General features: G+C 41.3%; 1 protein-coding gene across 1 annotated transcript in view; it reads right to left on the bottom strand.

The window, feature by feature from the left end:
* Nucleotides 1-14,785, bottom strand: part of NBAS (NBAS subunit of NRZ tethering complex) — a 194,249-nt gene that overhangs the window by 34,582 nt on the left and 144,882 nt on the right. Inside the window, exons 44-48 of the mRNA XM_070732857.1 lie at nucleotides 14,186-14,520; nucleotides 12,492-12,713; nucleotides 10,622-10,824; nucleotides 7,890-7,979; nucleotides 1,784-1,979 (exon numbers count right to left, since the gene is read on the bottom strand). Coding sequence (XP_070588958.1) covers nucleotides 1,784-1,979; nucleotides 7,890-7,979; nucleotides 10,622-10,824; nucleotides 12,492-12,713; nucleotides 14,186-14,520 — 1,046 coding nt within the window. The remainder of the gene's footprint in view (nucleotides 1-1,783; nucleotides 1,980-7,889; nucleotides 7,980-10,621; nucleotides 10,825-12,491; nucleotides 12,714-14,185; nucleotides 14,521-14,785) is intronic.

Raw genomic sequence — 14,785 nt, 5'->3', positions numbered from 1 at the left:
AAAAAGAGATTGGACAGCCACTTGTCTGGAATGATATAAGGTATCCTGCTTGTGTAAAGGGTTGAACTAGAAGACCCCCAAGGTCTCTTCCAACTCTGTAATTCTCCTCTGAACTGTCTAACAGGGGTGTCAAGCTCAAGGCCCGGGGGCCAGATCCGGCTTAAGGGGTACTTAGATATGGCCCATGGGGCCACCCTGAAAACAGCAAAGAAACAGCCCGCGGTGTTCCTGCCAGCAAAAATAGAGCTCTGTTTTTGTGGGCAGAGGGTTACAGGAGGCTGTCGCAGTCGAAAATGGAGCTTGTGAGCCTGTTTTTGTTGGCAGAGTGCTTGGGCCAAAACAACTATTCCTGACACAAGTGACATCGAGCTGGCCACATCCACCCTGGTCCCCGAGGTCAAACACAGCCCTGATGTGTCCCTCAAGGAAATAGAGTTTGACACCCCAGGTCTAAATATTTTTCTTTGGGGATGGAGGACAGAAGAAACATTGGGGAGGATCTCAACATACTTCATGATTCAGCCATCATGAAAGTTTACTTCATTCAGTTTCATTCCTATTTACTGCTACTCTTATCTCAGCCAATTGCTAATTTGTTTTTTTAAATATCTAATTTGTTGCGTGCCTATGCCATTTAGATGAAATAAGTAAGAATTAGAAATAGCTGTAATAAAACAATGTAAACACTTGGATGGGAAGTAATTATTCTACTGTCTAGAGACATGAGGCGAACCTATGGCATGCGTGCCAGAAATGGCACATAGAGCCATTTTTCCGGGCACGCCGAGCCATCATCCATTCCTCTTCCATGCACCAGATCAGAAGAGCAGCCACCCATTGCACATGTGTGCACCAGGAAGATGATCTTCCTGTTTCAGGAATGCACATGTGCATCGGCCACTTGGTCTCGTAATTTCTGGTATGCATGCATGTGTAAAGACAGCAATGGCAATGGCTGGCCAGACCTCTGTTTCCAGCGTTCCTCCTACGCAGCCCTGCTGCCACAGAAGAGCAGCAGAAGTGGCAGCTGCAGGGGGAAAGGCAAGAGCCATTGGCCGGCTTGGGCACTCGGGGGAGCAAAGGCAGGCCATTCACGCCGGCAAAGGTTGGTCCAAAATGGGATGTGGGGGCCACATGCCCAGTGGATATGTGCATGCACAGTGCGGGGTATATGCACAGAATTTGGCATATGCACATGTGTGTGTGTATGTACATGTGTGTGTGCACAACAACAAAAAGGTTTGCCATCACTGGTCTGGAGTCACATAATTTTTAAAGAAACACATCCAGGAAGATAACAATGAAAAACAATGAAAAACAATTGTTACCAGGAATCCTATGTGGATGTACCCATGTAATAACCTGGAACTGAGCTACTTAAGAAGAATACTTTTAAGTATTACAAAAGACAAGCAAAAAAGGAAAAATAATTTAGTTGATCTGAAATCCCTTGTACTCACTAACATTTCCTGCTTTCTGAGAACCATATGCAATTTTAATAATGCATACTTACTTTTGACTTATTTTCATGCTACATGCTCAAGAGCTATGTCTTTTAATTTACAGTTTTAATTTTAATTTTATTAAACTCATTAACAAAGAACAGGAATTAGAAAATGAAAAATCACCCGAGATATTTATTGGGTTAAGAGAAAAAATAATTAGTACAAACAAGCTCCCATTTAACAGATCTGAGAAGAAACCCACAAGTGCTCTGTTTTAGAAATAACTTGCTTATTTCTAAAGAAGTAAAGAAGAAACATTGCCATATGAGATTGCCTACCTGAGTCTGGGGCCAATAAGCTTTGAGAACAGCTTGTGTTCTAAATAGTATAAGCAGCTTGCTATCCTCGTCGCTTAGGTGAAAAGCTTGCTCCAAAATCTGTAGCACTCTTATGCGGGGCTTCACTGGTAAAGAATCATCTCCACAGTAGGGCCTAAGCCAAGCCAACAAATCATCTGAAGACACCAGATTCTCGCTACAATCAGATTAAGACACACATCTGTTATTATCAGTTTTCATCTAATCATATTCCACTAATGAATTCAATCCAGGTCCTTCTTGATTTAAGACACTGATCACCAACCTTTCCAACTTTGGAAATAAGTGGGGAAGGAGGAGAGGGGATGGTTCCACGTGAGCAGTAGGTGAGAATATGAAGGAAATAAACACGTAAGTAGCTAATCTAAAAACTATCAATAGATAGCAAAAATCCTTATACAGTGGTACCTCATGATATGAACCCCTCGTGATATGAACCCCTCATGATACGAACCCCTCGTGATACGAACCCAGGGTTCAGAAATTTTTTGCCTCTTCTTACGAACTTTTTTCGGCTTACGAACCCACCGCAGATCGCAAAATGGTGCTCCTCTGGGCGCCGCCGCCCGGCTGTCACTTTTTAAAACAGCCGGGGGGCTTCTCGCCGTTCTTCCGAACCCGAACTTTTCAGGTTCGGGTTCAGGAGGCCGCTGAGAAGCGCCGCTGCCCGGCTGTCACCGTCTTCGTGATGTCAAAGTTCCACCCATGGAATTCCCTATTGGGATTCCCCACCTCCTTTCCAGCCTCCAGATCGGCCAAAAATGCCGCCGCCGATCGCAAAAACGGTGCTCTGCCAAGTGCCGCGTCCCGGCTGTAACCTTCTGAAACAGCCGGGCGCTTCTCGGCGGCCTCCGGAACCCGAACCCGAACTTCCAGGTTCGGCATTCAGGAGAATGCCGAGAAGCCCCCCGGCTGTTTCAGAAGGTGACAGCCAGGTGGCGGCGCTTCTCGGCGGCCTCCCGAACCCAAAAGGTTTGGGATCGGGAGAACGGCGAGAAGCCCCCCGGCTGTTTTAAAAATTGACCGCTGGGCGGCGGCACCCAGCGGAGCGCCATTTTGCTATCTGCGGTGGGTTCGTAAGCCAAGAAAAGTTCGTAAGAAGAGGCAAAAAATTTCCGAACTCCAGGTTTGTATCACGAGGGGTTCGTATCACGAGGGGTTAGTATCACGAGGTACCACTGTATTTCCTGTTCAACATTTTCAGCAGATCTATTGTTGCATACTATCAGAAATGTGCGTTGCTATGCACTTTTTTTTGCCAGTTTTGGGTGTTTTTAAACACATTCATTTCTAAGGAAATTATTTTTTATTTTTATGGATATTTTTCATATAACACAATCTATTTTGTTAGATTGTGTTAGGAAAATTAAGTATCATTCTGTCTACCCAATCAAAGGAGACTGTGTGTTTCTTGTCACTAGAGAAAATCTGAACTCTAATGCCTGTTCAGTTCTTCAAACAGCAATACAGTGATCCCTCGAGTTTCGCGATCTCGATGTTCGCTAAACGCTATATCGCGAGTTTTCAACCCGGAAGTAAACTCCACCATCTGCGCATGCGTGCCCTTCCACGCATGCGTAGATGGTGGAGTTTCCCCACCGGGCAGAGGCTTCCCTGGGTCTTCCCCCTCTTGCCCCGGTAAGACAGCGGCGCGCGCGGGGAAACCCCACCTCCGCCTCCCAGCTGGGAGGGACACCCTAGCTCTGCGCGCGTTGCTGGGGGAAAGCCCGCGCGCTTGGGGACACCTCACCTCCGCCTCCCAGCTGGGAAGCGGAGCCGGCAACAGCGTGGGCGGGCGGGCGGCGCGCGCGAGCCTGGGGACACCCTAGCTCTGCGCGCGTTGCTGGGGAAAGCCCGCTCGCGCGGGAAACCTCACCTCCGCCTCCCAGCTGGGAAGCGGAGCCGGCAACAGCGTGGGCGGGCGGGGCGGCGCGCGCGAGCCTGGGGACACCCTAGCTCTGCGCGCGTTGCTGGGGAAAGCCCGCGCGCCGAGAAACCTCACCTCCGCCTCCCAGCTGGGAAGCGGAGCCGGCAACAGCGTGGGCGGGCGGGCAGCGCGCGCGAGCCTGGGCGCGAGCAACGGGGTGGGCGGGTGGGCGGCACACGCGCGGGAAACCCCGGGGCCGCTTCTCAGCTGAGAAGCGGCCCCAGCAACAGCGCGGGGGGCGGGCGGCACGCGCGCACGCTGGGGAAACCCCGGGGCCGCTTCTCAGCTGAGAAGCGGCCCCAGCAACAGCGCGGGGGGCGGGCGGCAGGCGCGCACGCTGGGGAAACCCCGGGGCCGCTTCTCAGCTGAGAAGCGGCCCCAGCAACAGCGCGGGGGCGGGCAGCACGCACGCACGCTGGGGAAACCCCGGGGCCGCTTCTCAGCTGAGAAGCGGCCCCAGCAACAGCGCGGGGGGGTGGGCAGCACGCGCGCACGCTGGGGGAAACCCCGGGGCCGCTTCTCAGCTGAGAAGCGGCCCCAGCAACAGCGCGGGGGGCGGGCAGCACGCGCGCACGCTGGGGAAACCCCGGGGCCGCTTCTCAGCTGAGAAGCGGCCCCAGCAACAGCGCGGGGGGTGGGCAGCACGCGCGCACGCTGGGGAAACCCCGGGGCCGCTTCTCAGCTGAGAAGCGGCCCCAGCAACAGCGCAGGGGGCGGGCAGCACGCGCGCACGCTGGGGAAACCCCGGGGCCGCTTCTCAGCTGAGAAGCGGCCCCAGCAACAGCGCGGGGGGCGGGCAGCACGCGCGCACGCTGGGGAAAGGGGGGCGAAGGGCGGTGGAAGTAAAAACACCATCTGCGCATGTGCAGATGGTGTTTTTACTTCCGCACCGCTACTTCGCGAAAAATCGATCATCGCGTGGGGTCCTGGAACGGAACCCTCGCGATGATCGAGGGATCACTGTATTTATACAGTCAAAGACCGAAAGCTGCAGAATATAAAAAGGAGGTATCTGCAATTTTTTGCTGATTGACAAAAACAGAAAAAAAATGAAGTTTTTAAGAAGTAAAATAGATAATTAGAATAAAAGAATGGAGAAAGCCATGTTAATTAAATTATCTATATGAGCATTTAGCCTTCCCAAGGCCCCTCATGTCTGTCTTTCGTTAAATTAATATTTATTCATTCAGAAACCAAAAAATTGAAAGTTGGTGCTGCCAAATCATGATATTTTCTACCAGGACTTACATTTGTTATGTTCTTGATTTAGTTTATTTTGCAATGCTTCTTTCTAACAAGTTTTAGATCATGTTGTTGCTGATCTGTGATTCAAGGTATACTTGTGGGAGAAATCAGGATCTTAGCCCAAGAAAATAGTGTATTTCCAAGAAGCCTAATGTTCTACTTTGTAGTCAACCTTGCTTGCCTCTTTATCCCTCCTCAGATTTCTTAAAAGTAATTACATACTTGGAGAAGAGTTTGACAGAAATTAACTCCACTCTTCCCCTCAAACATCTAGTCTACTTTAACTTTTAGCTTTGCAATGTAAATCTGTCTTTAATTCTTGCATGAACCAATTTGGTTTACAATCTTTATCTGAAAAGAAGATGGAAATACAGTACTTAATCCGTGCTAGAAAGTGTGAGATGTTGAAGTGGCATACTTTTCCCACCTCTTCTCCTAGATATGCTTCATAATGTTGCCTTTTACCTGCCCAAACCTGGAATCAAGCCATATTGGAACAGAAAATAGTTTACTCTCTCCTATCTTCAGCAATAACTCTTCCACAACACAAGGAACTGCTTCTTTTTAATACATTTTATTCACCCACAAATCTTTTAGGAATAGTCTTTTAATATCTTCTCTCTCTCTTTTTGAGAGGGAAGGCTGTGAAGCTGTCTTTAATTTAATCTTTCCTATTTTCTCCAAACAACTGCTCTTATTTTTTTCTGTTAGAGTTAATCCATTTGAGTCTGATATGTTCCCTCAAAACATCACATGAATAGCAATATTGCAGCAGACTAAAGATAAAAAGCACTTTCTGTTAATTTTAAAAGCATACAAGGAAACAAATTAGAAAAGGAAGTTTTCTCGAAAAATTGACTAAATCATAATAATAAACTAATAATCCTTGTGTTTGTTACCTACTGTTATCTGCTGAAGTAAAAACCCTGTATATTCATTTCATTAAGTAAGAAGTATCGGATGCAGGTGCAGACAAACTTTTCCTTGATCTAATACACAGTCTATAAATTGAATGACAAAACTGTGGTTTGATGAAACGCACAATCAAACAATCTTAATAAGATGCTATAGGACCGTGATGGCGGGTGGCAGAGGTGGCACGTAGGGCCATCTCTGCAGGTATGTGAGTCGATGTCCAGGTCAGGTTTACAGCACGTGCACGAGTGTCTCCTGCTGGCCAGCTGATTTTCGGGCTTCAGCCAGAGATGCACCTGGCAGTGGCAAGAACAGTGGGCTAGGACTTCCCTCCCTCCCTCCTGAAGTAGCCGCCAGCATAGAGGCGAGCTGCCCCAGGAGGACAAGAGGAGAGCACAGTTCCTCACTTATGGAGCTGCGCCGGCTGGGAAGTGGTAACAGGTGCACTGGCTTGGTGCAGGACTGTTTTGAGGCCCAAAACAGAGCACCGGGGGTGGGGTGGGGGGGGTTGCATGCGCAGGGAATGCACACATGCGCTGTGTGGGCACATGTGGGGTGTGTGAGTGTGGAGAGTGCATGTGCAGGTGGGGTGTGCATTGCATTATAGGTGCCGGCACACTGTCATGGGCATACTCACACACTTTTGGCACACAACGCCAAAAAGGTTTCCCATTGCTGCTCTAGGACTTAAAATATTCCAGGAAAACCACCACTCCTCCATCTCAGGCAACCACTGCCCATTTTGCTAGCTCCAAAAGACTATATATCTTTATTTGTATAAATAATGCTTGTTATATTCAGTGTTAATATTTCAACTTGACACTGCTTTTTTTTAAACCAAAAGAAGAAGCAGGTAGCATGTGATTTATATTTGAAGTAATACTGCTGTAGTCATTCTAACAAGACAGATGAGAACATAATACCAGCTAGAAGACACCAATTCAACCTGTCTGAAAGTGCTGAAATAATATAAGCTGACAGTTTAAGTTATCATTTCATAAAAACTTCAGAATTTATTTAGCCTATGTACTCTTTTTATATTCCATCTCTCAAAGAACTGGTGCTAAATTAGAAATGAGTTTTTGGAGGAAGTGACATTTGGAATGTAAATTAAAAAGTTGATAAATTAAAAAGAAAGCAGTTGAGGCCTTGGCTTCAAAAGTTAGGTAAGCTCATTTTTTCAGATAACAGTATCTTTCTGAAGGGAACCATTTATATTTAGTTTCTACAACATCTGAAGGATACAAAGGTAAATGATGTTTCATGGAATACAGGTCTAAGACCTTATTATAGTAATATTGGTATTACAAAATTTATCTTCCTACTAGAATTTTATATGGATTTGTGACTAGATTCATTGGGCTTTTCCCTGGGGAAAATAATAGTATGGGCAAAAAACAGTGTAGCAGTTCTTTTGGAACTAATAACTTGACATGTTATAACAGATAGATGCAGGAGGTGCTTCTTTGAGAAAGTTTGCTGCCAAGCATACAAAGTAGAAGTTTAAAAGCTACAGATCCACTGGTGGATATGAAACTATCTGATTCCATCAAAACATATGGGACAGATTCCCCAAGAAAAAGCTACAAGTTTCTGAATAGGGCACAGAATGGGAATCTGAGATTAAATATATGGATATGTGAAGAAAACATTATTTCAAATTTGGTAGGAAATTAGTATGGAAATAAAACCAGAAAGTATTTCAAATCAGGCTGACCATCTGCATGAGTAAAAACATAGTTGAATATAGAATACAATATAGGAAACAAAAATAAAACATTTTGGGGCATAGGTTGCAAGTCCTGCTCTTAAACTGGTTGCATTTACTCTGCCACAACTCATTTCTGGTTTGGAGGGATCCACAACACCATTTCCAAACTGTTAGCTTTAATCCAGGTTTTTAAACTTAATTCAAATTTGATGCATGTTCTTATTTAGCAACTGTAATCAATTTTCATATTATACTCTTAAAACTCTTACCTATTTTCAGCACTTGTGTAGACAGCAGAGACAATGTCTTCCAATATTTGAAAAGGATCTTTATGAAAAGAATGCTGATCACTCTCTTCACTGTCATGAGTAAAACAGAAAGATGCTTATTTGGAATGGATGTTTCAGAAATCTTAGGTCCTACATGTATAAACATTCTGTGCAGCTTATCGAACACTAAACAAGTAAAAATTACACAAGATACACTGACTGAGTTTATCATAATTTGGTTTGCTTAGTTTTGATTCAATATAATATGTGAATCTAACCATTTGTGGAACTGCAAACAATTTATGGCTTAGTCAGCTTAATGAAACCATTTGAACTTGTCCAACAAACGTTATTTAAACAAGTCCTGATTTAGGATTATTATGAGTTCAACTTTTATAAGCGGCTTTCATAACTGTCAGAGTAGTATTTTTAAAAAGAGAAATTAACACCCAAGATCCCCTCTAATTAATAATAAAAAGTATTTTCTTTCATTCATTCTTTCATAATTTTCCCATTTCAAGCATAGAAACAAGCTGTATTAAGATTCCTTTAACTGCTTCTATTGCATAACTACCGTATTTTTCAGAGTATAAGATGCACCAGAGTATAAGATGCAACTTAATTTTGGGGGAAGAAAACAAGAAAAAAACATTATCCCTCTGTCTACCAGCATCAGGATCAGCAGCGTCCTCACTTCCACTAGGATTTTGATAATGAGCAGCACAGAACTTTTTATCCATTTAAAACAAATCCTATCACCCTATGGGCATTTAACTGGAGTGGATTGGGTGGGGATGATTTTCATGGGGGCAGAAGAGAGACTTGGCACCAAAGGCTCCACTCTTGAGACATCTTTCTACCTATAGCTGTATAAAAAGATCTGTGCTGCTTGTTATCAAAATCCGAGTTGCAGTGAGGATGTTGCCGATTCTTGCTGTCTGGAACCACCCAAAAACACAATGTAGGAGGTTGAAAATATCTAAAGGGTGTGGGCTGGCGGGTGCGCGGGGCTATCTTCGAAATACAAAATGCACCCAAATTTTCAGCTACTTTTAGGAGGGGGGGGGGGAGTGTGTCTTATAGACCGAAAAAATATGATAACTAGCTTCTTGGGTAAAGGGAAAAAATCATGACAATAGGACTTTTTCAAAGCAAGCTATTGATAGGGTCTTGGTAACTCCAGTTTAACATGTACAGTTTTAAATATTGCTGTCCACTTAATAGTTCAATATTTCTTGAGTAGAACTTCAGTATTCTATGCTTAAAGTAATTTCATTGGTTAATTTGTTCCTTTGTATTACATAAGCTCTACTTTGGTATTTACTAGATTGTAGTAACTTATGTATACTTTTATCAATGTTTTAGAAACATTTGAGATATTAAGCATTTTACTGTTGCAGGTCAGTTTTAAATTTTTCCTCTACTAATATTTTCTCTTATGCTTTTAAAAGAGAATACCTGATTAGTTTCCCTCTCTCTCGTTGCTTAGCTATCTGAGATAGAAAAGATCATTAAACAAAAAGGCAAGACTTGTTTACTGTTAAAAATATATATTTCAGTTTCTCTCTTAAAAACTCTTATGTGAGACAATATCTAGACTGTTGAGCCATTTTCATATTAACATTCAGTGAAATAGTTAGTAGCCCATCAAATGGTTGATATACGTGTGGTCAAGCCATAGCTAATGCCAATTTATACCCTCAAATATATAGCCAAAAGTATAACTAATAAATAGTTGGTGTTATTAATCAAGTGCAAGTTTTCATGGATGCTATTTATTCATGATGTGGGTAATGCTGTGTAAGAGGGTAAATATGTGCTGACATTTCTATTGCCTCTCTAATCATTGACTCTCTAATAAGTATTTATAAACATCCAAATAATTTAAATGAGCAGTTTTATCAGCTGTCATTTACTTAGCCATTAATGAGTGGTTGTGGGCATCCTGCTCCACTAAATATAGTCAGTATATAAGGAATTGACATCTGCTGCCAACTTTACTTTCAGATTTGTTTGAAAGAAATCAACACCACAGCTGGCAAAATATAGCATATATTCACTATTTTGCATGGCATTATTCAGAGTTTCTTTCAAATTTATTGTCTTACTTTAAATATGTAATCTCACCACTAGTAAATATTAACACATTTGAAACTTAAAACTAAGGAGATAAAGATCTTCTTAAAGCTGTACATTATTAAATTCCTTTATAAAAAGATAAAACAAGCCTATTGTGTGGCAATTGCACCTTCTAAAATACACAAGGGAACCTGCAGAGATGGCTTTAGTTTGTTCTTACAAAAATATAAGTACGATGATTTCATTAGGACTAATCCTCAAACAGAAAAGTTATGGGGAACTCACAGCTAACGGTTGATCTTTTTAATAGATGCCAACTCCCACACTTTTCTTTTAATGTGTTTTTAAAAAAGAATAATGGACACTTTTGTAAAGACCCTTTGGTTGAAACACAGTGTAAAACATTTTAATAAAATAAATAGAGCACACAACGTTGAAACAAACCCATGAAACTGATGTACGTAAAAGCCTGCTATTAAGGGTCTATTTGTTTATATACATGGATTTTCTACAAAAGCAAAAGTAAAAGCAAAACCAAAAGCAAGGCACTTGGGTACTATTCTATACATGTCTTCTTTTCTTTAAAAAAATGCCATTTCAATTATATTTAACAATACACACTTCAAAGTTCTGAAATGCATAATTTTACTTACCTCAAAGCAGCTATCACTCTGATTAGAGCTGTCTCAACAACATCCCTGGGTGAAAGTCCTAAATCTCCAACAGCAACATCCAGTAATGTTTTTATCATGTTCAAAGGTTGTCCATCCAAGCACATTGTTACAACTTGTTCGTGGATTTTTTTCTTTTCTGACCGGGATATATCATATTGATAGCCATATTCTTGCAGAATTTTCTATAAGGGGAAACCATTTAAGTGTAAGTAAGTTTAAGTCACAATAACTCAATATTTATTTCTGAAATTCAGATTTCATTGCCAATCTAGAAGTAACCTTTTCAGAATCAATGAAAACCAAAAGCTACAAACTTTATTCCAATAAATTATTCCTTCCACTGCTCAAAGCAATTTGTGGAATTAATATCATAATGGCTACCTTAGGGATATTTGTATTCACTATATGTAAAAAAAACATTCCACAATTTCCTTTTCCACCTTACTTTTATGATTTTATTAATAATAGAAAAATTACCATCAAGCAAAACGATTGCAGAATCCAAATCTATCGTATCACTATCCTACCAGGCAGCTGATAAATATAAATGCAGGTGTTCCTGCGAGATCCAATCTTGGTCAGTCACCAGGACCTGAGAGGTTTACTTTTCTGAGCTTTCAGACTGTGCTGAAGCCTCAAGAAATTTCCCTCTAATGGAATGAAAACACACCAACACACTTCAACCTAGACTGGATCTTGCAACATTGTCCTGGGACATATAGATTTGGCGTCCCCGGTGATCATCTTTAAATGATCACTCTTTTCAGTGACTGCAAAAACTTGAGAGAGCTGAATGAATGGTAGTTGCAATTGGTTCTTGAAGTTCTATCTATCACACCTGAGGGACACGTGAATATGATCTGGGAGCTTTGGCAACCAGCCTGGATTTCCAACAACTGCAATGTCCTGTAATCACAATGTGTAATCTTCTTTGCTGGCTTCCCACAAACCAATTCAACAGGGGAGCCAGCAGAAAGCTGAGTGTTACAATCTTTCCTTAATGATCCATGTTGGTTATGACCTATAAAGCCCTTCATGGCACCGGACCAGATTACCTCAGGGACCGCCTTCTGCCGCACGAATCCCAGCGGCCAGTTAGGTCCCACAGAGTGGGTCTTCTCGGGTCTCGTCAACTAAACAATGCCACTTGGCGGGACCCAGGGGAAGAGCCTTCTCTGTGGCGGCCCCGACCCTCTGGAACCAACTCCCCCCCAGAGATCAGAATTGTCCCCACCCTCCTTGCCTTTCGTAAGCTACTTAAAACCCACCTCTGCCGCCAGGCATGGGGGAATTAAGACTTTTTTTTCTCCCCCTAGGCCGTCACAACTGTATATATGGTATGCTTGTATGTATGTTTGGTTTTTATATATTAAGGGGTTTTAAATTTGCTTTTAGTTTTGGATTTTATTGTACATTGTTTATGATTGTTGTTAGCCGCCCCGAGTTTTCGGAGAGGGGCGGCATATAAATCCAATAAAACTTGAAACTTGAAACATGTGGTCCTCACTTAAAGATGGTAACCAGAGACTGTCAGAACTGGTGTTACTAAGCAATGCAGTCACCTTATGTTGAGCTTTGTGCCAGTATCCCTTAATGACCGACATTCTGGTCCCCAATTACCATAATGAGGAGTACCTTTCCAAGTTTTAAAAAGAAATGAAAAACGGTGATTCTGTCACCTGAATTATCTCAGCGTGAAATTAAATCTGGCTACTTTTATGGTATGTTTTACAGAGTGAAACAAACCTAGACGAAGGCGGATGGGAAAATATATTTAGAAAACTAGCACACGGAGTTTCTATTATATACAATAATCTTTATTTGGTTTTGCTAAGTCTTTTTCACCTACCTGGTCACTGGTTTTCAGGTAAGTAATAAAACTATGATTAAGGGTTTCCAGATGTGCAAGGGACTGCTGCAGATGATTCGAAACATCTTGGTAAGTGATTTGCCTTTGGACCGCACCCTCTGTGAGGTCCCCCTCAGAAGCTCTTTTCCCAGCTTTTTCAGATGAATGTTTCATCGACTTTATGGCTTTTTTTGTCATCTCTACCCGGCAGTCAACTGACAGCTGATAAAAGATAATGCTCAGTTCAGAATAAATTGTCACTAGCATTTATAGTACAAGTGGTACTTGAATGCACATGAATCGGGGATACTGAAACTGAATAATATACATTGATTAAAAGATTTCCTCTTTTTTTTAAAAAAGTAAAGAACTAGAATGTGTTAAACAGAACATGAACAAGAGAAAAAATTGTTTCTGAAAAGAATTTTTGCCTTCAAAGTCTAAACGCATGCTATTTCTTTTTCCATGCCTATGTTTCTCTTGAATGATTCCATTATCTAATTTTAAAAAGCATTTAATAATACACAGGGACAAAACTACTCCCTTCCTTATAAATAGCCTGTGGAAATCTTCATTCTTCAACTGGTTTGACAAAGGCCTCTGAAGTTATCAGTTGAAGTATTCCACTTAAAATAGTATTTTGAGTCAATAACTCAAAAGGATTAGCAAGTAAACAGGAAGGCAGTAGAACTGAGCAATCCCATTCTTTCTCCAAATGAGTTTTCAAGCACCTACACATTGGTATTTTCATAATGTTACAATATTTAGTTGCTGTCCATTGCTCTACCTCAGACAATTAATAATTTCTCAGTGTGTGTGTGTGTGTGTGTGTGTGTGTGTATGAACCATATCTCGGTCAAGAAACTCTTCCTGCCTTTCGTAAACTCCTTAAGACCCACCTCTGCCGTCAGGCATGGGGGAACTAAAACACCTCCCCCTTGCCCATGTTGTTTTGTTGATTGATTGACTGTGTGCCTGTTTTTTATATATATTGGGATTGTTTTATGAAATTACTAATTTTAAATTGTAATTAGATTGGTGGGCATTGGATTTTTATTATGTACTGTTTTTTATTATTGTTGTGAGCCGCCCCGAGTTTGCGGAGAGGGGCGGCATATAAATCCAATAAATCTAATCTAATCTAATCTTCCAGATTACTTTAAAAAACCACAAAGTTTTTCCTCACTGATCCACAGGTAAACTTTTACAGTTCAGGATGCTCAATGTAAACAATCTCAGTTCATGTATCATGGTTTGTTTAGCTATGGTTATAATTAGATGGATCCACATAACATACCAAACCATTAAATGTTCACATAAATTATGGCTTATTTTAGTGTATAGTGAATATCAATCTTTATTTTTTACTGTAAAATTAAAACACAAAGTATTTCCAAGTATTGTAGAGAGGTGTACTGCATATAGATAATCATCTTTATGTATGTTGCATTTCCTATATTTTCTCTGAAAGAATGGTAACTCAGTCTCTCCAAAACTGAGAAGTGTAATATCTAAAAGGATCTCAAACATAATTCATCTAGAAAAAATATATTGCATTTTGCATTGCCCCCATGAAAACTACACTAAAAACATATTTGGTTAAATTTTGTTAAATTTGTGTATCTAATTTAGGTCAAAGTCTACACTAATAAAAGGAAGCCATACATATAATGCTGTTATAAAATAATACTTACTTTGGTGACAGCCTTTGAAGAAAACGTAATTTCATCTAGAAAATTGATAATGTCTTCTGGGTAAAGTCTATCAAAGTATTTGGCACAAATGTCATAAGAATGAAGCCATTCTGGTGGGGTTTCTGGAATCCTTTTAATCAGATGGGAATCCCCGTTCCAGAACATTTTTTTAATCAAGGCAGCATAGACAGAGCTAGGAGAAAGTAACCCTCCATCTTTTCCTGGGATTTTAGGAGCAAGCTTAGAAATCGGCAGAATATTTTGACTTGTGAGGATAGGATCCAAAGCTTCCAGAGGATCTGCATTTTCTTCTGTTAGTTTTTTATAATTAAGACCTGCCAGCAGAAAAAATATAAGCAGCAGTCCTTATGGATCAACTATGTAGAAATTGAAATAAGATGCAAAGCTTGATTTATGGGTATTGGGATCCTATTACCAGTGCATAATTTCCATCATATTACAGTAAACACTTTCCTCCAATTTAGGGCATGGAATATTATGTTATAGCCGCCCTGAGTCCTCGGAGAAGGGCGGCATACAAGTCTAATAAATAATAATAATAATAATAATAATAATAATAATAATAATAATAATAATAAT

Source organism: Erythrolamprus reginae, chromosome 1, assembly GCF_031021105.1.
Source record: "Erythrolamprus reginae isolate rEryReg1 chromosome 1, rEryReg1.hap1, whole genome shotgun sequence".
Classification (NCBI taxonomy): Eukaryota; Metazoa; Chordata; class Lepidosauria; order Squamata; family Dipsadidae; genus Erythrolamprus; species Erythrolamprus reginae.
Note: the sequence above shows the minus strand (reverse complement) of the source record. Positions and strands in the feature narration are given on the sequence as shown.